Below are 26,427 nucleotides of genomic sequence, written 5' to 3' on the forward strand. Positions count from 1 at the left end.
TGCAATGTAACCAGACCGCATTCTGACAGATGATGAGATTACATGAGGTAACATTTGTAAAATATTTGTAGCTTCGTCATGTATGTTAAAGTTTGGTCAAGGTGATAAAATAAACTCAAATCAAATGAAAACACAAACTTCCTGTGGTATAACATAAAAGATTTATATTCAACACCACAGAATCTGCAAGCACAAAGCTTTGGCCTTAAACTCTGTTATTAACCTCAATATTTTGATGGCTGGTTTGGCCGTTGATCCATATAGAATGATCCTTATTGGAAATACTGAAACAGACATACAAAAAATGACAAAAGGTTAAACCTGCTAATTTGAGATATGCACTGAACATCTGTTTAACTCAGTTACTCTGGACACAAACCTGATCATTACTCTCTTTTTCTCTGTGCTCTGGCCAGCCTGAGGTGATGTTACAGTGGTCTCCAATAAACTGTCTTGCTCCTCATCACTGGAGTCTCTGAAACTCACAAATGTAAGCATTTATGTGTAGAACTTTCCTGTCCATTTTCAAAATGGCAAATAGTCTAAATGATCTAAGTGAAATTAATTTGTTTATTTGAACTGTATACAGTGTATACTGTATGTTCTTGTATGATCATAATTTAGTTTTTTAGTAAATATATAATATACACAGTCAAAAGATTTCAATGTTTTTTTAAAGAAGTCTTTTCTGGTCACCAAGCCTGCAATTATTTGATCCATGTACAGCAAAGACAGAAAAATTGTGAAATATTTTAACTATATAAAATAACTGTTTTATATTTAAATATATTTTAAAATATAATTTATTTCTGTGATTTAACATGATCCTTCTAGAAATCATTGTAATATTCAGATGTGCTGCTTAAAAACATAGAAAGTTCAAAAGAACAGCGTTAATCTGAAATAGTAACCTTTTGTAACATTATAAATGTTCTTATCATCACTTTTGATTAATTTAAAGAATCCTTGCTAAAAATTATATAGACTTTAAGCTTTTCAATGGTAATATTACACAACGCTTTTTAATTCGGAAAAACGCTGTTCTTTAAATCTTTCTATTCATCAAATAATCCTGAAAAATACACTCAAATGTTTCAAATATGGATAATATTATTAATAAATGTTTCTTAAACAGCAAATCAGCATATTAGAATGATTTCTGAAGGATCGTGTGACACTGAAGACTAGAGTAATGATGCCAAAAATTCAGCTTTGATCATTTTAAAATATTTATTAGTAAATATTTCAAAATGTTATTGTTTTTGCTGTACTTTGGATCTAATAAATACAGGCTTGGAGAGCAGAAGAGAATTCTTTGAAAAACATACAAAAATCTTACTGTTCAAAAACTTTTGACTAGTGTATAACATGCCCTCAACATTTTTAAGGGAATATTCAAATTAAGTCAATTTCACAAACTAGTTTTGTCCTTGCGAAAAAATTTAGCTTACAGTAACAGTGTCTTTGTTGGTATTACAGCTACAGTAGATTTAACTTCTATACATTCCAAAAATGTTTCTTAAACCTATCATTGTTCTGTTGTGTGACATACAGCTCTTGGTCCTCGTGGAATGTGAGGGATGTCATACAGATAGCACAGAGATTCCCCATCAGTCTGAAGCACAGCGAGCAGTAATGGCCTGTGAAAGGAAATCATTTTGTCCAGCAGGTTGGTCTAATAGATCTAAAATCAATCCTTTTTCTAGAGTGAGAAAACCAACCTGTGCAGCGAGGGGTAGGGCAGATATGCACTTCGTCATCACGACCTCTCATCTCCAACACTTTCCCACAGGCCTTGCACGATACTTTACCGATATCCAGCAGCCTGGCTATGATGGCACCCCCTGGTAGGCTGCAAAAAGATGAGGAGTGTGTGTATTTATTTACTTTTTCATAGCAGTTTTATAGTGGTTTATACTCACTGTTTGGCCAGAGTTTGTATAATGCCATCATGTTGCTGGTCTGCCCTGTTTCGCTGCACAGCCCTCAGTAGGGCTTTTCCCAAAGACCCACGCTGAGTGAGAATATGCCTGTGGAGGTACTGGATTCTCTTCTGCAACATGCACACATTTAGTATACACTTTAGGAATTGAATTAACGTTGATAATAAGCAAACTAAAAGTAAACTAGTTTAGTCATTGTCTCTTTACAACCAAACCTGTACACATAAGATTTTCTTCTCCATGAGATATAATTCTCTTTATACCGTAGTCAACATTTGAAGTGGATCAAAAAAGTTAATCAAAGTTGTCCTAAGACAAAAATGGGTATTGTATTGGTTTCAGGACAACTTTGATGAAAGGTTTTGATCTTCAAATGTTGACTACTTTATTTAAAATTTTACAAGCATTAAGAAGGTCTCAAGATGACCAGCAGAGTAAATAATTGACAAATACCTTTTATTTAGGGGAAAAAAAATCTTACTTTTTCCCTTTCAGGATGATACCTGGCACACACAAACCTCTGTAAACGTTTGACATAGCCACCAGCAATCACAATAAACAGAGCGAAGCCATAAAGAAGACCTTTGTTTGGAGGGAGGACAAAGGTCAGACATAAAACCAAATAAAAGTTAAATGTTTGCATATATCTATTGTTTTTGCTATCGCTGAGTTGTGATGACTAGTGCAGTTGTACAATATGAAAAAACAGGTGTGGTTAAAAATGACAAAAGATAACTAAAAATCAACAGTAGTTGTATTTTAGTTAAAGTTACAATATAATTATCTTAAATACCCTTTAAATTAACAGATATCAGTAGCGCATTAGTGAATTTGTATTAATATTTGTGGTTATGGCTGTGATGTTCCATCTGTTGTTCCAGTCTTGACCACTAGGAGCCACTGTAAATCAATAGACGACTAGACTGACAGATGTAGCCTCTTGTATACTGTAAATGTATAATTGTACTTGTACCAATAAGCAAGTATCTCATGTAGTCTGGCTCCAAAGGCATCATGAGACATTTCTTGCTAAGCACAGTGATGTTTCCTTTCTGCAGGATGTCAAATGAGGCTGCAATGTCCCTAAAGATATCTGAGGCATAACCAGATCCATTTACTTGTACTGCAACCACTATAGGAGCTGGAGAGAGAAAAAAAAAAGTAAATTAAAATTGTAGAATATGCTAGACGGATAATAAACACACAGAGAGAAAGCAAATCATTGACATATTACTATTTAATTTTAATGTAAAGAGGTTTAAAATATGTATTGCAATGTGAAAACAAGTATGCGTCGTGCTACTCTCCATGATGGCGGCTAGGGTGACGCGGAAGAGAAGAATTATTATATAAAGTTGTTATTTTTGTTTTCTTTGCGCACAAAAAGTATTCTTGTAGCTTCGTAAAATTACGGTTGAACCACTGATGTCACATGGATCATTTTAACAATGTCCTTACTATGTTACTGTGTTTTTGTGCCTTGACCATGGGAGGACCATTGCTGTCTATTGAGGGTCAGAGAGCTCTTGGATTTCCTCAAAAAATATCTTAATTTGTGTTCCAAAGATGATCAAAGGTCTTACATTTTGGGTGAACTGTCCCTTTAAATCTGCAGTAGCATTTTAGTGAAATTGTGGAACGCAACAAAGAAAAACATGCATTGAAACCATGCTTTAATCTTGTGTACCTTGAGTCACGATTTCACCCTGGGCCTGGTGGTGTACCAGCTCAAACACCCAGAACACCATGAGGTCAACAGCTATCAGTATGACAGTCATGACCATATACCTGAGCAAAGACAACATCCGACCTGCTACAGCCCGTTTCTCTCTCACAGTCAGATACAGAGAGCCTGAAGAAGACATGAAAGGCAGAGTCATCATTAGAGTCAATCTGGGTTTTAGCCAGATGTGTGTATCTCTGTGAACCTGGTAAGGTTTGTGAAGCGTGGATGTACGCATTTTAACATCAATTCTCCTAGTGTTTGGGTCACCATAAGTGTTTTAGTGCAGTTGACCTTTTGACATGTTCTGTCTCTCTGAGTGTGAAACGCATTCCCTGTTCTCTAGTAGTTGTTGGCCTTTCCCTTGTGAACTTTTTCTCATCTTTCCTTGTTAATCTTTTCTCTTTTACTTCAGGGTCCTCCTCCACATTTTGAGCCCCTCAAGCTCTATTTCACTTATCTGAATGTCTATGAATGAACATTCGTTCCTTTCTTCCTTCCTTTTGACCCTTCACCCCACACCATCTATCTGCTAACGGACACACGTACACATTATTTAAGTATACACTTACAGGGCCTGATGTAGGTGAGAGTTTCTCTGTGGCTGAGAGGAAGTACAGCTGCTTTGCCTTGTCTGGAGAGCTTCCTGTCCAGCTCAATAAACTGGTCAGTTATGTAGATATTTTCAAAGTGATCATTATGGAGGTAACGATTTTTGTACAGACTGGCCCTGTTCACAAACACATAAAAAAACAATGGAAAATTACAAAAATGCTGATGGTTATACTTTTTTTTAACGATAGAGCTGTTTGGTCATGATGTCAATCTGTAGGCTAACCTGGAGGAGTAATTTATTAAAAATATTGTTAACAAAATATATTAACAATAATAATGCATTAATATGTATAAAAATAGTTATTATTATTCAGAGTTCAAGCGTGTAGCACTAAAACTGTATTGTAATTGTTAGAGTGGCCAAGGATCAGCAGTCTCCCCATAAAACTGATCGAGGAGACTAAATCGTAAGCCGCAGAGACTAGTAACTTGGAGGGATTGTAGTACTGTGACACAACGTCATTAAGGCTCACTCCAATCGGCCTGACCGGGGCGTTACAGCTATCAAAGGTACAAAATCACTTATAACTCCTAAGCTGTTTGTCAAGTGTGGCAAAATTTTGAGGTATTTTACATTTCTTGAAAAACCTACTTTTGCAAACTAGTCCTAGGTTTTTCACCCTAACAGAAGAAAGATTCTCTGGAGAGTGAACTCTCCGTCACAAAGGGATGCCAAAATATTTGAAAGTGGCAGGGCTGTCTTTACTAAAATCGCTATAACTTTTGAACGGAATGAGACATCTTCACCAAACTCAGACTTATGTAAGAGCTGAATCTGAGGTCACATAAAAAAGTTGCAGAGCTTGGCCATTTGGTTGTGCTATATGAGGAAAAAAAAATAAAAATGGCCATAGCAACCTTTTGTCCTATCGATGTGAAAATTAGGTCTAATGCTATAAGGACATTTGCGTCTCTCAAAAAACATGTCTGCCATGGGCCGATGAACTTTAAGCACCTATTAGATGAAGTTAACAGAGGTTGTTCAGAACTAAACTCAGCGGGCCTGTTTGACTCACAGCCCTAAAGGTCTGTGAGATGTTTGAAATTGGCCACTGGGGGTCAATATCACATTTTTCAAGAGTGTAAACCACTGGTCTCCAACTCAATTCCTGGAGGGCCACAGCTCTGCACAGTTTAGCTCCAACCCTAATAAAACACACCTGATCCAGCTAATCAAGGTCTTCAGGATTACTAGAAACTTCCAAGCAGGTGTGAGTTGGAGTTGGTTGGAGCTAAACTCTGCAGAGCTGCGGAGGAATTGAGTTGGAGACCTCTAGTGTAAACGATGGTATATTGCAAGTTTTTTCACATATTTGCATGATATTCATATCATATGTGACCCTGGACCACAAAACCAGTCATAAGGTTAAATTTTACAAAACTGAGATATATACATCATATGAAAGCTCAATAAATAAGCTTTCTATTGATATATGGTTTGTTAGGATAGGGAAATATTTAGCCGAGATACATCTATTTGAAAATCTGAAATCTAAGGGTGCAAAAAATAAAAATACTGAGAAAATCACCTTTAAAGTTGTCCAAATTAAGTTCTTAGCAATGTATATTACTAATAAAAAATTACATTTTGATAGGTTTACAGTAGGAATTTTACAAAAAATCGTCATGGAACATGATCTTTACTTAATTTCCTAATGATTTTTGACATAAAAGAAAAATCAATAATTTTGACCCAAACAATGTATTTTGGGCTATTGCTACAAATATACCCCAGCGACTTAAGACTGGTTTTGTGGTCCAGGGTCACATATGATAGACCTCCTCATTCCGAACAACTTTGCCTCTAGAACCACTGCTGTCAATCAAAGCATGTTAAATGATTGAGAAAATGTGAAAAAAACCTGCTTTTACAAACTAGTCCTAGGTTTTTCACTCAATCTCGAAAAAAAACACTACAGTACAATTCTCTGGACACTCTAGGTCAATAATTATAAAAAAATGTTAATATTTACCTTTTGGAAACCTATAACTGGGTTGTTTGGAAAAGAGGCCTGTCCAAATATACCCAAAAGACTATAAAGCCTAAACAAAAACTCAAAACTTCACAAAACCTAGTGAGCACATGCGACAGGTGATGCTAAACAAGCATGCAAAGTTTTAGGGAGATCGGATCGCAGTAAGTGCTATAACAGGCATAAACATTAAAAAAACATATTTCTATGGTAAACTACCAGAATTGGCCAATTTTTTACATCATTAATTTAGGTGGTTACAGGCTTATAAATAATTTATAATGTCTTTTTTCATATGTGCTTAAATGTCTTAAAGCGCTTGAACCCCAGTAATCACTGCGTGCAGCTATATTTATTATAGCATTTTTACACTATCTTTTTCTAAACATAAGGAACCCATACAGTAGCTCAAAAATCCTCATTCACTTTCACTTTTTAGAAATAAAAACTGAACTCTATTCAGTTCTGACTAAACAAAATGTAAATAAAATATAAATTTCTGTGACAGTACTGACACTGTGAATATGTCTTAATGTGTGTGAGTATTTACTATGGCTGCTGGTTGCTAACAGAAAGTACATACTGGAAATACATAAAGAGAAGTAGAAAGAAACCCAAGTATGCCAGTATGAGCTTGAGTTCCTGGAGGAGGCCCAGCTCCTCTGACACCTCCTCCATGATCTCCTGAGCAGCATCCTGTAAGGACTGACTGTTGTTCAGAAGCAGGTCGAAGTTGATGGAGGTAGAAATGTTGAATTCAAACTCCTTTTTAATTCGATCGAAGGCTGCAATGGTTGCTAGGGGTCACAACAACAAAAATTGCAATAACTAAACATCAAGCTTCTTTCAGAGTAACTGAATAAGTTTTAATAGAGTTAAGAAATCACTTAGTACTGTTCAAAGTAGGAATCTCAGAGGAGCTGTACTTACGAAAAGCCAAAGCAGTCTTTATGTGGTCAGCAATATATGATGGTAAGATGCAGAACAGCTGTCCAACTGCCGGAAAAGGCCAATAAAATAAACAATAGGCGTTAATTAAAAAACAACATCTGTGCAAACTGACTTATTTTTTTTAAAAAAGTAATGACATGCAGTTTTCAGTTTATTAAGATATTTTAGCGCTGATTCAGTAGCTATAGAGTTCATGTTTAGATTTGCTGTCAGGTCTTGATCATTCTGTTGAGGAATGTGGAGATACATACACATGTATCTATTCACAATAACATTTAGGGTACTTAAATGTGACAAACTGTTCCCACAGGAACACATATCGTAAATAAATGTTGTATATATCAAGCATCGAGATGAACAGTACTTAGGACTTAGTACTCTCTGTCACAGGAACCATTTGTCCAGTTTCTGCAATGGCATTATAGATATAATATACCAAATATAATAAAACCAAACCACTGTGACGCAGAAAATAAACAGGATACTGTAAATTACAGTAAGGAATCATTGCATTGTGGCTATAAGGTTTCCTGTTAGAGTGTAATGACAGGGCTTTCAGGGGACTAATCATATACCAGAGACGCACCGCGCGCAAGCCCACAGAGATACTGGAACCCATCCAGGAGGTGGCAGAGGAATGAAAACACAGAGAGCAGCTCAATGCAGTTCTCACGGGCCTCATCAAACAGCTTAGTGCACTTCTGATATGGTAGACCCAGATTTTCATTACACACATCACCAATATTCGCCAAGAAGTGCAGTACATTTCTCAGAGTACGAGCTGAAAAGGAAACAGAGACAGAGGAACTTCAAACAAGCCTAAACCTCAAACCTCAGTACATAAATGAAAGACCAAATGCGGGTTTGCCCAGACAATGTCATTTGGCCAACTGATTCACTCACAGACATGCCGCACAGATTCCGTCAGAGCTCTGATGAAGTTTTGTGCTCGGCCCGCCATTGAGTAAGCATTCCTCGCCATCTGCTTTATCTTACCCAGGGCCGCTAAACAAAGACGTTTTCAGGATATCAAAACAGAAATATGTATAACACACTACTGTAATTTTCAAGTAAACCAGAAGACCTTGATTACCTGATTCACATGGGTTTCAATAGATCAATGTGTGTGTATCTAAATATTTCATATTTATGTAATATATTATATAATATTATTTGTTGACTATCGCTTTATGTTATAATGATGTGAATTTTAAAATAATTTCTCTACTTTCTTTGAGCAGATGCTGGTGTTTTTGAAAGAGGTGCATTGTTGATATCTTTAACATGATGCTCTTGCAGATAAACTCACGTAGAAGTGGGTTGGTGGCACGCTGCAGGAGCTGTTGTGTCTGATTCCTGGCAAGTTCTGCACCGCAGATTACACTGTCTGCGGCCCGTTCAACATTTTTCATTGTGTTGCTCACGGGGCCTTGGATAACCAAGGTACAGATGAGGAAAAGAAGGAAATTTTTACCCCTAACTTAAAGATAGAGAAAGAGACACACTTGTTAGAGTACTATGGTGAGCAATGCAATAGGGAAAACTATGAGGTAATAGACTATTGGTAATACAGATGATTTAACAGTAGTTTTTCAGAGGACATTAAGGGGAGACTGGGGCTAGGTTGACACTTGAGGAAAGACCCATTATCTCAGTATCTGAAAGGTTTTGATAAGTCCAATCAATCCTTATGTTTTCTAGTAGATTTGTAAGTTGGTTCTAAACACTCAGTTTTAAATAGACAGGAAGCGACTTCAATTTAAAATGTAACTAAAATTTGTGTTGCATTGCAAGCAAATATTCATAATTGTCCATATTTCATATGTTAACTAAACATTCATCCATATTTAGGTAAGTTAACTTTTACAGTTTTGCGGTTTCATTAATTCTGAAAAGCCTATAATTGACTGTTTAATGGCAGGTTCCAATCTGACAACATGAACCTCAGTTCAAAAGGTCAAGTGGCTGTTCAATGAACTGTATTTTTGTGGACAATAACAGTGGAAATATTATTTCTTTCCTTAAATGAAAGGATTTAAAGTAGGCTTATGTGTTTGAACTGAAATTTCCTTCAAAATAACTTAGCAAAAACGTGTGACAACTAGCCTCGGGGTCCTCAGTATCCACCTTTTTCTTTAAAGGTCCACTGAAGTGCCTTGAAACACGCAGCGTTATTCTATGTGGTGACGTACTTTTAACTGAAACAAAAACATATCGCCCAGCCCCGCCCATTAATTTTGAATAGCCAATAGCGTTCCATTTATATCTGCTCGGGCAAGAGCCGTTGAGCTCGGTAAAGTCGCATTTGTAAGCTTATGACAGCCACAGACTAATAAATTACCCCATAGATTCAATATGAAACTTGCTAAAACGAAATAGTGATCATTATCATGCTGAGGCTGTGTAGTTTAATACATGCCGTCCGTACATATGAGCGCATATGATCTGCTCCGGGTTAATGCGTCTCTGTGTAGGGGGCGGGACATTACGGACTCTAGAGAGCATTTGATTGGACAGAATGTTTGATGAGAAATTGAAGTGCACGGTGATATCATCCAAATCCTTGATTCATATTGGCGGAAGTGACGAGACTGTAAGTTTTGAATGCCCATATCTTGTAAACGCGAATTTTGTCTTTGTTTTGCAGCACACTAGCTTATAGATAACCTTAAGGCTAATATATTCATACTAAAAGCCAAAAAACTTTAATTTTGATTTCAGGGGGACTTTAATGAAGAAGTAAGCCTTTAGGTGAGACTTCCGGTTCATTATCTGCTATATGGAAATAACGAGAAAAAATAATGTGCAGTAAATGTTTAAACCGTTTGCACTACAAACCAGTGTGCTCATACATTAAAATAATATGGTATAACACACCAATTTGCAATATCAAGCAGCAAAACTAGCTGTTTTGTACAGCTAAAGATACCTGGACGCGGATGAGACTGGAAGCCATACCCATAACATTTACAAAATAATGGCTGCCCACGCTTATAGAAAGAAAAAGGTGGATATCCCCTGGTGAAAAAACAGCTAAAACCAGCCTAGGCTGGTTGGCTGGTTTTAGCTGGTCAGCAAGCTGGTTTTAGAGGGTTTTGGCCACGTTCCCAGGCTGGTCAGGCTGGGAGAACAGCTAAAACCAGCTAAAGACCAGCCAATTAGCCTAGGCTGGTTTTAGCTGTTTTTCTCACCAGGGTCTTCACTTTTACGTGCGTTTATATTAAATTATCAGCAAATTATAATTTTCTTTTACACTTCCACATATAATACAGTATACGTTTCTGAAAGAGATCAACAGGTATTTATTTACCGGAGCACAGCATTGGGAACATCAGCATGACGTTGGTGCGCACGCGGTCTGAGAGGCCCGTACCAAACCCCGCGAAAGCGGCCAGGATGCCGGTAGTGATGACGCAGAACCAGAGACTGTGGTTCTGGATGTACAACGCTGTCATTCCGTAAACTGACGCGAGGAACAGACCCAGAGTAAACCCAGCAAGACTGCGCTTCAGCTGACGCACCGCCGAGCTGCGGCGCAACCGCGACAGTTTCCTCTTTTTTAGAGGTTCTTTTGGGGTCATCCTGAAGGGAAGTAAAAAAGAGAGCAATTATTTTTTTGTTTACGATAAAAAAGAGAGAAAGATAAATAAATATGAACCACAAAACAGACGAGTTTATACTTACCTGTCAATTTTAGAGCTTGTTAATGTGATAACTGCTCTGCAGTGAAAGATGTAATCAATTTTAGATTAAAGTTTGACTTTGATACATGTGGGCAGGTATAAAGGGGTCTAATACCCATTTCCAAAAATCTTTTTAGTAAAGTTACAGTACGTTTTACTTTCAGAAATGTCAGAATGGCTGTTTACATCAAATCCACCAGAGCTCATTCTAACTGATTCATGGTTGCATCTTTCAAAACTGTTTTTCTTTTGCAGTGTTCTTTTGTAGCAGCGAAGAAGAAACCAACAATGGATTGCCTCAGGGAAACCCAAACTAGTAAATTACCCCACTCAAGTGTGTTTATCTTACATATTTAGAAAACAATATCAGTATATGCTGTTATGAATATAGATAATGACTTTTTGTCAATTTGCAGCTTTGGAGCAGGTGTGTAAGCAAATTCTGCCCCCTGGAGTTCATAAGTTCCTGTTTGGCCCACTGTCTGAGTTTCCTGTGGTTCGATGTCTCACAGGCACTGTGTTTGGAGCTCTAAGTGGAGTGGGTAAGTACACTACCATTCAAAAGCTTTAAAAATTGGATTTAAAAGTATTCTTTTTATGCTCACCGATACTACATTTATCTGAATACTAGAATGCTGAAAAATAATTGGATGCTGATCTCATCCTAATGTTTTTAAGGACTGTTTTTTGGTCTAATGCAAAATATTGCCATGACAACAGTACAACGTGTTGTTGTTGGATGTGTGTTTGTGGGTAAGTACACTGCAAAAAAATAAAGATTTGACATTTAAAATGGTGATATAATCAGTTTTATTCAGTCATTTAAAATAATAGATTTTTATGTAGAAATCTTTTGATGTGCTGTATTGTGTGTTTGTGCAGGCTTATGTAGTCTTGGAGGCATGTTTTCCTCACTGTTTCGCTGCTCCGTCCTCCTGATGTTTCCTAGTATGATTGGATCTCAAGGTCGGACATTCCTGATGGTTTATGTGCTGCATGGACTTCACCAAGGTAAAAATCCTGGAAACATATACAGGAACAAACAAAGCACAGATCTCAGAAACTTGGACAGTCATGAGCTTTGACTAGTTTTTGACCCTTCACCTGTGCTCTTTCTATCAGGCCCGATTGCAAACATCCAGCGTAATGTGCAGGACGTGGCCTCCTCCATGGGCTGTAACATAGACCTGCAGATCACACACAGCAAGGTGATGTGGAGAATGCTGACAGAGCCTTATGTGCAAGTAGTGCAGGAGATAGTGGTGAGTCTCACACTAATGTTCATTTAGCAGTTTTTTCTTTAAAATATTAGTCAAACATTTTTAGTTTTAATCCTGTTTTTGTCTAGTCAAGTTTTAGTTGACTGAAAGTATGGGAATATTAGTCTAGTTTTATTAGTTCACATTCAGAACCTAAATTTTCAGATAATGTCCCCCCTTGTCATCCAAGATGTTCATGTCTTTCTTTCTTTAGTCGTAAGGAAGTTATGTTTTTTGAGGAAAACATTTCAGGATTTCTCTCCATGTAATGGACTTCTATGATGCCCCCGAGTTTGAACTTCTAAAATGCAGTTTCAAAGGACTCTAAACAATCACAGCAGAGGAAAGAAGGGTCTTATCTAGCAAAACAATTGATTATTTTCCAAAAAAAATTACAATTTAAATACTTTTTAACCTCAAATGCTCGTCTTGTCTAGCTCTGTGTGTAGTCTATGTAGAGATTAAAAAATATATAAATTGTAAATGTTTTTAGAAAATAACCGATCGCTTCACTAAATAAGACCCTTCTTCCTCAACTGGGATCATTTAGAGCCCTTTGAAGTCACATTTAAACTGCATTTTGGAGGTTCAAACTTGGGGGTACCATAGAAATTGAAATGTTTTCCTCAAAAAACATAATTTCTTTACAACTGAAGAACGAAAGACATGAACATCTTGGATGACAAGGGGGTGAGTACATTATCTGTACATTTCTGTTCTGAAAGTGAACTACTTTAAGACTTGTATGGCCATTCTACAAAATTGGTGCAAAGTCAGAGTTGAAAACATCTTGAAAAATATGTCTATTACCACAAATTTTGTATATATGGAAATTATATAATATGCAAGGTACACATTTCAAGTAATTGTGCAGTTAATTCTAGTACTGTATTTTCAGAAATTTTGTAATATTTGTCCTCTGCCCAAATTTGTCACTATAGAAACAGGGTAATATATAATTTAATGAGAAGGGTTATATTGTCCTATTAAGATTTTGTTTTCTTCTGCTTTGTAAATATATTTTTTGCTATTTTATTAAAAAGTTTTCAGAGGAAAATCAATGTTACAATTTTAACAATATTTCAAGAGTAATTTATGAGATTTGTTGTATTTTGAATCCAGTCTTTCTCTATAAAAGGCAAAAAGCTGATCATACTGATTTCAAATTTGTAAATTCATTAGTTTGAATATACATTGAACCAAACACTTTTAAAACATATAATTGATAATTCAGTATACTTTATTTTTTACAAAAAATCTCATGTTTATGTCATGACTGCACATTTTTGGCAGTGACAGTAATGTTGTGATAGTGACCACATCACATTACCGAATTTTAACTTGCATACTAAAACACTACTAAAACATACTCCAATACAAAAAATTTGCATAACTGTATGACATTTTTGTTTATTTGCCCCAAATAAAAGATTATGTGTTCTCTTTTGTCACTACTAAAACAATGATGCCATGTTTTAGTCGTGATTGTTATGGCAGTGATGTACAACAATTTTACAGTACATACTTTTGGGCCCAGCTCAAACATGCTAATCAGCACATGGTTAGCTAGCACAATTCTAAACAGTTGTAAACTAAAACACATAAATGGAATAACACCTAAAAAAGTGTGCTTAATTTAAAAAAAGGTTTGGTTGTGGCGTTCTTTAAAGTTACACACAAATTTTCAGAATTTCGAAAACAGTTTACCTCAGAATAATGGGATATATTTTCTCACACCTTGTAGCAATGAAAGAGAGGGACACATGAATATTTCATGAATATTTGAATATTTACGTAAATATTTATTTTAAAATGCAAAGATTATTTCAGTATTTTTTAAATTTAGGGGTTAGTGTTCAGTACAGCCACCTCCCAATTGAAAGTATCCAATAAATGATGATTTTATATATATTAAGCGTATTGATATTTTAAATGGTATTGTGGGTTTCAGTAGATAATAGAAGGATCTAAGTAAACATATAAGATTTGAATACTTTTTTAAATGTGTATTTTGGTTGTGGGACAGCAGTTTGCACCAGTTCTGTTAAATGACCCATTTAGCCTTGCTGTATAATGGTTCAACTGATAATCACAATTATTGTCCCATGAACACCTTTCTTCTCAGAATGACAGTGGAGAATTTGAAAACGAGGCTCAAAATGTGAGCAAACAGTTCCAGAATATTCAGGATGAGGTATTGGGTCAGTACGGATATGACTCTCTTGGTAAGGACTCTGTCCATACGGCCAACAGCACCCAGGAGGAGTATGAAGTGAAGACTAGAGCGCGATGTGACTGTGAGTGTATAGTAAATGACAAGAAAACAGGCTATTATTGACTGTGTTTGATTAAGGTTTTAAGCTTAGCTTGATCTAAATGATGTTGTGTGTAACAGATGTGGTGCAGGAAGGAATTAGCCGGTGTCAGAAGTGGTTCAATGTCAAGTGGGATGAGTGTATGAATGCCATTCAAGCCCCTCTTATAAACCACCTCCTATGTGTACCTTTGCATTTCCACTTTCTGTGTAATATAATGAGAGGTAAGATTTACATGTTGCATCTGAGCTTAATATTAAGCAATGAGGATTCTAGTTGTACTACTTTTCCCTCAGTGATGACAGCATGGTGCACCGATAAGATCCCAGTTGAGGAAAACTTTGGTCAGACCTTCGACAAACTAAATGACTCCATCAACAGGCTTGCAGAACACTTCACCACCAATGTAGTGCTTGAGGTACAGTAAACTCTCTTATTCTTAATATATAAGGGTGAAAATCAGAATTGTATTTTAAAAAAAAAACATTTATTTTTATGGTTGTCCTTGAAGAAATTGGAGCAGCAGTCAGTGTATGGAGTGGACATCCTCCAGGATTTCTCTAAAGAGCTGAGCCGTGCATTTCAGGAGAAAACAATCATTGCTGAGAAGATAACTGGGGTTATTAACTTCCTTCTCTCATTCACCTTCATCACTGTGTTCACCTCGTAAGTTCTCACTCCTTCCATTAGCATTGTTGTGCTATATATGTGCCCTTAGGGGATTTTGTACCCATAAAGGCAATTTTGTACAAAGGTAAATTTTTTATCTGCTGCATTATTTACAAATACAATATATTGTAAGAAATAATCTAAATAAGGTTTTTGTATGTAATTTTGTGTAGAAAATGCATGCCAAAATAATATTTGCATACTTTTACAAAAGTTATAAGTAAATTATATAATTCATACGTTAGTTATAACCATTAAACGTATAGTTCACCCAAAAATGAACATTCTGTCATTAATTATTCACCCTCATGTCGTTCCAAACCCATAAGACCTTTGTTCGTCTTCGAAACACAAATTAAAAATCCAAGAGCTTTCTGACCCTCCATAGACAGCAGCACAACTGAAATGTACCTAGGCCTAGAAACATAGCAAGGACACTGGTAAAATAGTCCATGCATTATAACACTCTCTCCACAGTGGTGGTGCGCCGTAGTAGACGGGATGAGGGGGAGAAGAATTGTTGAATAAAGTCATTATTTTGCACATAAAAAGTATTCTTGTAGCTTTGTAAAATTATGGTTGAAACCCTGATGTCACATGAATTATTTTACCAATGTCCTTGCTACATTTCTGGACTTGGGAACTTTTCAGTTGTGTTGCTGTCCATGCTGTCAGAAAGCTCTTGAATTTCATCAAAAATATCTTAATTTGCGTTCTGAAGATGAACGCAGGTCTTATGGGTTTGGAACGACATGAGGGTGAGTAATTAATGACAGAATTTTCATTTTTGGGTGAACTATCCCTTTAAAAAACAATAAAACATTTATTAAAAATACATAAAAAAATCTTACTGACCCCAATCTTTTGAATGGTAGTGTTTTCATGTATATACATTTAAAATGTAATAGTATATCCCATTAAATGTTGTCCAGTTTATTTTATTAATTTTGTTTGCAGAGCGTTTGGATATGTTCGTCAGTATTGCAGAGATATTCATTTTGACAATGTCTACATAACAACCTACTTCAGACAGATTGATGCTCGCAGAACGAGAGCTGTAAGTTAAAACTTTACATTAACACAGAGCCAAATCTGTGTTTGCATTAATTTGAGCGTCTGTTTTAGGGAAAAAGGCATTTGCTGCCAATGAAGAAAGCAGAGCGAGAGAGTTTGATCAACCCATGGAGTTTATCTATCCATCCCAGCGAGCTCTTGCCTGTGGTACTGTATGGTATAATGGTCTTTGTGTTCAGCATTTATTTCATGTTCTGATGATCAGACTGTATTGTTAAAGACTGCAGAGTTAAAGGTGTGCCATTAAGGTATTACAATTTTTATGGCTTAATATAATGTAAATGATGTCTCTTCTCTGTCGTAGAAAACCCATGAAAGATTTACGTAATTAAAAAAATCCACATTGTTTTACACATATTTTGGACCATGGGAGTGGAACACTACCTGCTGATTTTTTACCACAATACGCCTTATTCAGCCAGCCGCCATTTTGAATCGAAAACGAGGCTGTGAGGGATAGCAGTCCAGCAGCGCCCACTGTTGCGTATTGTTGCGTCCCGGGATGTAGATCGTATAACCGTAAAATAATAGGTAATTTCAAGTTTTTCCACAGGACAAAGAGCTCCAGAAAACATGGATTGTTCCACAGGACATATAACCTAACTTTCAGGTAACAATTTTGCATTTATTTAAGAAAATGACTGTGGAAAGACTACTAATTTCTAATGTGAGCATGTTTATCTTCCTTTAAACGCTTACACAGAGTTTTTCAAATGATGTTTTATAGAATAAAATGCTTAATGGTTTGTGTTAAGAGCCTGCAGCTAGGTCATAAGCGTCTTCCCGACCTTTATTATGAAATTACGATAAACATGACATTTTCCTTGTCTAAAGCAAAACAGAGACAAAAAAATAATGTTCTGAATATCATTTTGCGATTTTAAAAGTGGTTTACCTCAAACACTACACGGCAAGCTAATAAAAAAATGTTATCTTTTGATCGCTTTGCATAAAAATAAACTTTGTTTAAACCTACAGTACTGTTTTTTGTATGACTTCACATGTTGTCTGAAAGAGGCTTACGATCTAACTAACTGCAGGCTCTTAACACAAACTATTAAGCATGTTAATCTTTAAAACATCATTTAAAAATAATATCTTTTTCACTTACGATCGCAAGGTTTTCCTTTCGTGAGGCTTTTGAGTCCAGGTAAACACAGACGGAGCTGAACCCTCCTTATGCTTCCTAATTCCAGTCAGTGTTTTTGAAAAACAATCCCGAGTAAAACGTTGAGCACACTGTTGTGTTCTTTGTAATCTATACAAAATGGAGATATTTAGTTTAGTTGTTGTAGTAAAACATAACATTTTAGCTCTGCGTAAACGTTTAAAGAAAGATAAACATGCTCACATTATAAATTAGCAATTAGCCAACCGGCTAGTTTCCACAGTCATTTTCTTAAATAAATGCAATATTGTTACCTGAAAGTTAGGTTCTATGTCCCGTCGAACTTTAATAATACACATTTTCTGAAGTTCTTTGTCCTGTGGAAATTAGTGAAATTATATTTTCTCTTTATTTTTATGACTAAACAATCTACATCCCGGGACGCAACAATACGCCACAGTGGGCGCTGCTGGACTGCTATCCCTCTCAGCCTCGTTTTCGATTCAAAATGGCGGCTGGCTGAATAAGGCGTATACAGCTCAGAAATAAAATACTGAAATGATGCCATATTGTGCAGCTTTTGGTTGTAATTTTCAGTCGAAGGGCAACAAGAGAAATAATGTACGTCTTAACTGCTTTCCTAGTGATAAGTAGAGAAAAAAAGAATGGGAAGATGCCTGTGGACGAATAAAACTTCCTAAAGACCTGCATCTTTGTTCTCTCTACTTTGGCCTATGATGCCTTTGAGGCTTTTAGTAGACCACAGCTACTGAAAGAGCTTGCTTGCATATGGCAGAGACAAGAACTGCAAGATGCCATCCTGGCAGGATGTAAACATGCCGAACTTTGTCATGACGCCACAGCCACTAAAGGAGTTTCTCAGCGTGGATTTCACTCGATATCTGGGGGTGATTAGACTCTTTGTGGGAAAAAAATGATGGTATGGCATTTGGTTTGAGCCTACCCTTATATTCATTGCCACCTCTATTTTTCGATTTGTGTTAGGGTAAAAAAAGCAACAGGTAGCATCAGTAGCTCATTGAGTGCAACCATTTCATCGAAATAATGGTGCCCCCCATAGTCCAAAATATGTAAATAATGTAATACAATTTTTTGTAAAGAAACTATTTTTATGTTATATTAAGCCATACAAGTCTTAGTACTAATAATTAATAAAAAGTCTTAAATCCCTTTAAAAAAAAAAACAGAGCAATGGTGGTGTTGCCACAGAGCCAAATCTTTGGTGCTTTTCAGGGATATCTGCCTATGACTAACTTATACTTGTCTTGTTGATTTTAGTTTTAACTGGATATCTTTTGTGCAGATTGTGGGCTTCTTGCAGGTTGCGTCTCTGGCTCTGTTTGTGTGTGTTCTGCTTGCCGTTGATGGAATCTTGTACAACATCTTTGACCTCATCCGAAGACAAACTTTCACCACATACTCAGTTACCGGTGAGCACACATGTGACCCTGGACAACAAAACCAGTCATAAGGGTCCATTTTGATATTGATATTTATACATGCTTTCCACTGATGTATGTTTGTTAGGATAGGACAATATTTACAACTATTTAGATAGAGAGATACAACTATTTATAAATCTGTAATCTGAGGGTGCCAAAAGATCAAAATATTGTGAAAATTGCCTTTAAAGTTGCCCAAAGGAAGTCTTTAGCAATGCATATTACTAATCAAAAAAGTTATAGATGTAAGATATTTATGCTAGGAAATTTACAAAATATCTTTATGGAACATGGTCTTTACTTAATATCCTAATGATTTTTGGCATAAAAGAAAATTCTATAATTTTGACCTCTACAATGTATTGTTGGCTATTGCTACGAATATACCCGTGCATCCAGGGTCACAAATACACATTTGCGTATATGCATGAGCAGTGTTTTCCTTAAAGATAAAAAGCATTGACATACCCATGTGCCTTAGACTGTTAGTACATTAATTTGATATAAAACAGTATATTTTCTCTGTTTATCTCTGCATCTGTAGGTGCTCATCACATAGACATTGCAATCGGTGGAGATTCCATGTTAGCCAGACTTCTGCGGAAAACCATTGGTGCCTTCAACACCTCTTCCAATCTTGATGTGCAGTCCAGTAACTTCCGTAGGTTATTTACTTTTGGAGTTTTAATAACTCTCACTGCAAGAATCTGTATTTTTAGTTAAATTTTACATGAATACTTTCGGGAAAGGGAGATTGAACATTATTCGGGGCAAAATCCAAACTCAGAGCAAGCTAAGAATAACTGTGCAGGCACAAAATCCCTGCACAGATGAAAGAGAAACAAAGATCTAGAAGAAAATCATCTCAATGCACCACAGCTGGAATAAATATACATCAAATATGTTACTGCATCATGACCCAGATATCGACGTAATATTGTATTGCTAGGTCTCTGATCTCTCAACATCATTCATGATCTCTCAAGCCCATGTAACACAGCACTCTCAAACTGGTGTCATTTTCTTTCAAAATGCCATTTCAAAAATCTCAGGTTTCTTTCTAGCATTCTGGAAACATAGGCAGAGAGTTCTCCAAGTTCAGTATTAGAGAAATTGTGAATGTACTCTGTGAGAAACTGAATTCCTCATTGCTTGCTTCTACAGTACGAGTAACTGTTGGCGGTGACTTAGTGGTTCAGTCTCTTCTGAGGCCAGGTGACGTCTTTGGTCTAGCCGTCTATTTAATCTGATCAGAGTTAAACTCAAAGCATCTGATTGTAGCTGTGTGTCTCATCCAGATAGGTCTAAATTGATTTAGACTGTTCAGCACAGGGCAGTGCACATGCAGACGGCTGATGACAGGACTATTTATAACACTAGCCTGACAGCATGCATGCCATTGTATTGCATGTTGTATTACTTGCTATGTAACCTGATACAGTAATAGGTTATTTGTGTCTATATGTTCTAGAGTTCATATGTTTGAGGTCAGTAAGATTTTTTTTTTTTTTAAAGGATCCATTACATTGATCACTGTTCTTTTGGAGATTTTTTTTTCACTGGAAAAAAAACGTTCTCCACAAAAAATATCAAGCAGCACAATAATAAATGTTTCTTGAATCTGCATATTTAAATGATTTCTGAAGAATCAGGTGACACTGAATACTGGCGTAATGCTTGCTGAAAATTTAGGAATAAAATACAAATACAGTTTTTACTGTATTTTTTTTCAAATAAATGCAGATTTGTACACTTACCAGTCAAATGTTTTCGAACAATAAGATGTTTTTTAAGAAGTCTCATCTGGTCACCAAGCCTGCATTTATTTGATATAAAGTACAGCAAAAACAGTAAAATTTAAAAATATTTTTACGATTTAAAGTAACTGATTTCTATTTTAATATTTTTAAATGTAACTAATTCCTGTGATTTCAGAGCTGAATTTTTTTGTATTACATCAGTCACACATGGTCCTTTAGAAATCATTCTAATATTCTGATTTGCTGCTCAAAAAACATTTATTATTATTATTAATTTGAAAACAGTTGAGTCGATTTTTTCAGGTTTTTTTGATTAGTAGAAAGTTCAGAAGAACAGCATTTATCTGAAATCTTACTGTTCAAAAACTTTTGACTGGTAGTGTATGTATCATTTAAATATATAAAAAATCTTACCGACCACAAAGTTTTGAAAGTTTTGTTGTGTCCAAGCTTGAAATCTTAACATACAGACTCGATTCAAACTGTTTTGTTTTTGTATGCTCTATAATTTTAAGGACACAATGTTAAATTGATTGAATGTTCACCATCAGTCTAAAATCGACTGATTGACTGTCAATGTGAGATTTACTTACTGAACTCCAGTATATATTTTTCTTGCACCTGTTGGCATAGTCTTTCTTGCATCTACGCTTGGCATCATTTTCATTTTTCTTTGTGTGTGTTTATGTGTGTATAGAATGTTTGCCCCGACCAAATGCTCTGAGCCAGTCAAACTACTTGTGGATCTTCTTCCCCCTTTTACTGATGTGCCTCATGTGCTGCCTGCAGGTATACACCAATCGTCTGCGCAGGGTCATCACCGCCTTCTACTTCCCAAAGGTACCAGTTCCACTGATACACTCTTATCTTTTGGTCAAACAGCCCCATCCAGTTTAGCAACTCTACAGTAACATCCATCCAAAGGGCTCAGCAGCACCTTATGAATGACTGATTGCGCGGATGGATGGTTTGTTTGGCTCGAGAGACAGAAGCTAGTACTCCTGGCAGTGTTTGTCATTAACAATATTGGTCTGTCATAAATATCAGAAGCTCCTTATGCTTTCTTTGGCTAAGGAGCTTAAATGAGTCACAGTTATGCATGTGCTGCTGCTTTCTAATGCTAATCACGTTTTGTATTACATAACCAGACAGATGTAGGAATAATAGCTGTTGGGCTTAATGTAATGTAATGTGTGTATGGCAGCTATCAAGCTTATACTCTGTTGATGAGTTCCTCATTCAGTCTGAAGACTTTTTCCAATATAAAAAAATGTGATAAATGTTTTTTTTTTTTTCTTTATAGTATTCTAAAACAGTTTTGGTGTGAGGTCCCTGAGCTGTGTTTTGTTCCTAAAAGGTTCTTTTCATAATGCAGTTTGGCATAAAAAAAATAATTGTCACCTTTCATAGTCACAAAAGAATTCTCCCAGCGGGAGAATATTTATTATTGCTCAGGCTGTTGTTTTGCTGTTGTACTCTTGGCACAGGAAAGCTTGAACAAATGCTAAAGGTCTCTCCTAGCATAACTGAAACAAACAAAAAACACAATAACAGGCAAAATTACTTCCTCTGATGCCATTCTTTTGTTTACATCCAGTTTTCCTATTAAACTGTTTTCATTTAGTTTTTTTTTTTATTCGAGATATAGTCTAGATTGCTCACTTGTGTTTTAAAGCAATTCATGTAAGATAATACAGTTTTTCACAACATAATAGAAACTTTGACAACTTGAACACTGTGTCATTGGGTTCTTGGCTCAGTTTTGCAGAACATGCGATAAGTCCATGGGTAGAAGTAAATTTCTTATGCAATGTAATCCGTTTGGTCACGATTGTAACTGATATCCTGCTTCAGCATGTTCAAAGTGTCTGAGGCACAGCATGTAGTGTAAAAGGAGGATACTTTCTCCCACATAATGAGTGAAATGTGTGTTCTCTAGTGTATGTATGGCTAAAGTACTAATAAGATAAGAGGGTTTTAAAGTAATAGCATTAGATTTGCAGCACTCCGTGGGCCCGCGTCGGCGTGAGGAGGATTACAGGCACCCTGTAAAGCCTGATTCAGCTAGTGCCACAAGTATTTCCTCATTCATGAAGAGGTGAACACTGGTGGTGTTTTTATTTCTATTATCCTACAGGTGAACACAGTAGTGCTATACCTATAATCCAAAATAGGGGTGTGCAATATATATAGTCTAAGACAGTGGTTCTCAGCTCCAGTCATTGTGGCCCACTGCTTTGCAGATTTTCTATGTCTCCCTCATTTAACACACCTGATTCAGAACATCAGCTCATTAGAAAAAAGATCTACTAACTAAATTGAGTGTGTCAGATACAGAAACATACAAAATGTGCAGAGCAGTGGGCCTCGAGGACTGGAGTTGAGAACCACTGGTCTAAGAGAATATCGGAATTGTTGTTTAAACGATATGTAATTTGACATTTGAGTATATCGCTAGAACCAAGCAAAAACACACCCAGGGCACGCATTTACTACATGATGTAGGTTAGACAACTGTGCCAGTACATTTAGAGTTCACACTTTCACTGTATGATTTACGGTCTATTAAAATACATTTAGAATTCCCCTAAAGTTCATGATAAGGCTGTATGAATTATGTGTTTTATATTTATATAATATGGTATAGTTAATAGAACACGAAGCGTGACTTTTTTTCTTCAAATATCAGGACACTTTCAAATGTGAAGGTAATATTATGACTTACATTTAAGACACCACAGTTCTTGTTTTTGCTGTATTTGAATAAATGATTCACTGACTCAATTATACAGTGATTTTCCCTCCTGCTGGCAATTTTAGGTTTATATTTAAAGGGTTAGTGCACCCAAAAATGAAAATTACTCCACGTACACCATCAAGGCATCTTAGGTGTATATGACTTTCTTCTTTCAGATACATCCAATCAGAGTTTTTTCACCCCTCGAAGCCATGTGAGGCACTTTCTATTTTGGATGGATGTGCTTTATTGGACTTCTTTTGGACTGTTAAACAAAAACACCTGCCCACTTCCATTATAAAACTTGGAAGAACCAGGACATTTTTTTAATGTAAGTCCGATTTGATTCGTCTGTAACAAGAAAGTCATATACACCTAGGATGCTTTGAGTGTGAGTAAATAATGGGCTAATTTTCATTTTTGGGTGAACTGACCCTTTGAAGTGTACTTATTTTTTCCCCCCAAATTATTTTAAATATCAGTATTCAACATTTTTACATCAAAACATTACATATGGATTTGTAACAGCATGTTTAATGCATTCATGTCCTGCATTAAACAGTCTGTGTAAATGCATCTTAAGCCTGAAATACACTACACGACTTTTAAAATCTGAACAGGTTTTTAAAACACTAGGCATCATACACTACACGATTTTCTATGGAATCTGTCAACTCAAATCTGGATACTGGCCCTGACTTTCAGCAACTAGTGTCAACTTCTCCAGACTGTAAATTGGCAGAAAATCAGGCCAAAAATCATGTAGTGTATTGCAGGCTTAAATGGCACTTAAGATACTAATTCTGTCCTACCTCTGCATTGCAAACACAAAATTTGTTGATACTGATTTAATTTGATTTACTGATTTAATTAATTACTATTTGAATTTATTGATTACATTTAAGAATTTGACACAAAAGATGATGCATACATTAAATTAGGTTAGGTCCATAAAAGCTAAAAATCAAATCAAAATCAAAACTTATTGGAAAAGTTAATTTCTGTTACTCTTGCAAACTTATCACCACATAGAATAACAGAATATGAAGAATATCAAATGCTTTGGGAGTCATCTGTCAATGACAGTCCTAAACATGACAAAGTACCAGCACAGTAACACTCTCAGAAAAATATTGTCTAATTCTTATGAACAAAATTTCAGAAAATATCAAGATATAATTTTTGTCTCTTCAACATTTTGATTGAAACGAAACCCATCTGATCTTTTCTACTTTTTCAGAGAGAAAAGAGACGAATCCTCTTCCTCTACAACCTACAGATCCAGAAACGTATATCCTTCATCAAAAGACAGCGACATCGGCTGAGAAATCAAAAACAGACATTTATAAAGGTGTGTGTGATACATCTGCATAGGGCCCTACAGAGAAAACAGAACTTTTTTCTGTAAATTTTTAGTTTACAACCTTTTCAGTTTCAGTTCTTTTAATTGTAAAATTGTACAACAGAATTCAGCTCTCCATTATGGTCATACAGTATCCACAATCACATACTTCCCCACTATTTAATGTGCAAATAGAGTAATGTGTCCAAATTCACAGTATTCATAAAACAGTAGGCAAAAAGTACTGGGATGACCTAATATTTCCTAGAAACTGAAGCTGGTAGGTCACATGACAGTGACAACATAACAAATGTACATCTGGATTGCATTCATACTATATGGAACATCCTTTTTTGAATGGTTGTGGAGTAATTATTCAAAAGAATTTCAGACGCAGTCCAAGTTGCGAATTTAAATTCATTTGGCATTATTGTTTTAAAAACTACCAAATATTTTGTGGGAGATTATCTGTCTGACAAGCAAACAAAACAATCAAATCCTTCTTCAGGAGCCGCACCTCTCCAGCTGTATCAATAAATGCACAACAGTGGCCTTTCTTACGATTACATAGCAAAGAAAACACTTTTACACTATTGACATTTTAATAAATCGCAAAATATATATTTATGATACAATCTCTCATCTTCAAACTCTTCCTCATCTCCACCAGGTGCTGTCGGCTGTGTTGGCCCCACTGAAGCACATGGGCTGTAGGCTGCGCTGGTGCTGGGTATGTGATGGGTTTGTAAGGCAGAACCAGGCTGTGGAGTGCAGTTCTGTAGGCTGCACAATGATCTATTGTCAGCAATGCTGGACAGACCTGGACAACATCTGCTACGTCTGCTTCCCTCAGCAACAAGGACAGCAAGACAGCGGCTCTGATTCTGATGTGTACTATGGCTGCTGATGAACATGCACATTCCACAGCCTCAAACTGCATACATTTCTGATATTTTAAGTGGAAAAAAAAGTTTTTAATGAAAAACACTGAAGTGCTTTGAAACATTCTATGTGTTGACGTAATTTCAACTGAAACAAGAAGATAGGGCAGGACATATCAAGCATTCACACCCCCTTTTTTAAATAGGCAATAGCCATAGGCAATAGCGTTTCATTTATTTAACAGCTAGGGCCATAGCCGTTGAGCTGGGTAAAGCCGCAATTGACAGAGACATTATGACAGCCACAAATCTCATCCATATTGCATTCTCTCTCTCTCTCTCTCTCTCTCTCTCTCTCTCTCTCTCTCTCTCTCTCTCTCTCTCTATATATATATATATATATATATATATATATATATAATAGCATTCTGTGTTGAATTCAAATGTGTCCGATACGTTTTGTAGTGTGCACCGACTCGCGCATATGATCGGTCCGTGCTATCGTATCTCTGGTCTCTGCGGCAGTTTGTGTGACACAAAGCGAAACCAGACTTCATTTTCCCCAATGAAAAGCATATTTACACTGTCTGAATCATTCTCTTACCGTATATAGTGCACTACCTGTTGTACAGAACAACAGTCAATGTACAGAAAATACAAATTCTGTGAACAAGTGACCGATTTCAGCTGCAGCTTCAGCGTCTATTGATAGTGTAGGGGCGGGACACTTCGGATTCTAGAGAGCATTTGATTGGACAGATTTATCCATACTGGCAGAGTTCAGAGACTGTAAGTGTTGAATGCTTATATCTTCTAAATGTGAATTTTGTCATTGTTTTGGAGCACACAAGCTTACAGATAACCTTAAGGCGAAACATACTAAAAGACAAAAAACTTCAATTTTGATTTCATGAGGACTTTAAGTAAAAAT

General features: G+C 36.2%; 2 protein-coding genes across 2 annotated transcripts; one reads left to right on the forward strand and one right to left on the reverse strand.

Annotated features, from left to right (window-relative positions):
• Positions 1–54: 54 nt before the first annotated feature.
• Positions 55–10,786, reverse strand: dcst2 (DC-STAMP domain containing 2). Its single transcript, XM_073848006.1, has 15 exons — positions 10,516–10,786; positions 8,515–8,685; positions 8,109–8,210; positions 7,792–7,986; positions 7,185–7,250; positions 6,838–7,051; positions 4,239–4,396; positions 3,631–3,795; positions 2,917–3,084; positions 2,425–2,525; positions 1,923–2,053; positions 1,722–1,852; positions 1,553–1,640; positions 380–475; positions 55–284 (listed from the first exon to the last, which is right to left on the reverse strand). The coding sequence occupies exons 1-15, from the start codon at positions 10,784–10,786 to the stop codon at positions 206–208; spliced, it is 2,136 nt and encodes a 711-aa protein (XP_073704107.1). The 3' UTR covers positions 55–205.
• A 188-nt stretch (positions 10,787–10,974) lies between these two features.
• dcst1 (DC-STAMP domain containing 1) lies at positions 10,975–25,591 on the forward strand. The gene is made up of 16 exons (XM_073847779.1): positions 10,975–10,984; positions 11,305–11,430; positions 11,567–11,641; positions 11,771–11,899; positions 12,011–12,150; positions 14,273–14,444; positions 14,543–14,686; positions 14,759–14,880; positions 14,974–15,128; positions 16,089–16,188; positions 16,257–16,352; positions 18,638–18,764; positions 19,321–19,437; positions 21,234–21,376; positions 24,514–24,624; positions 25,286–25,591. Exons 1-16 carry the CDS (start codon positions 10,975–10,977, stop codon positions 25,520–25,522), a joined length of 2,004 nt encoding a protein of 667 aa, XP_073703880.1. The 3' UTR covers positions 25,523–25,591.
• Positions 25,592–26,427: the final 836 nt, after the last annotated feature.

Source organism: Garra rufa, chromosome 9, assembly GCF_049309525.1.
Source record: "Garra rufa chromosome 9, GarRuf1.0, whole genome shotgun sequence".
NCBI lineage: Eukaryota > Metazoa > Chordata > Actinopteri > Cypriniformes > Cyprinidae > Garra > Garra rufa.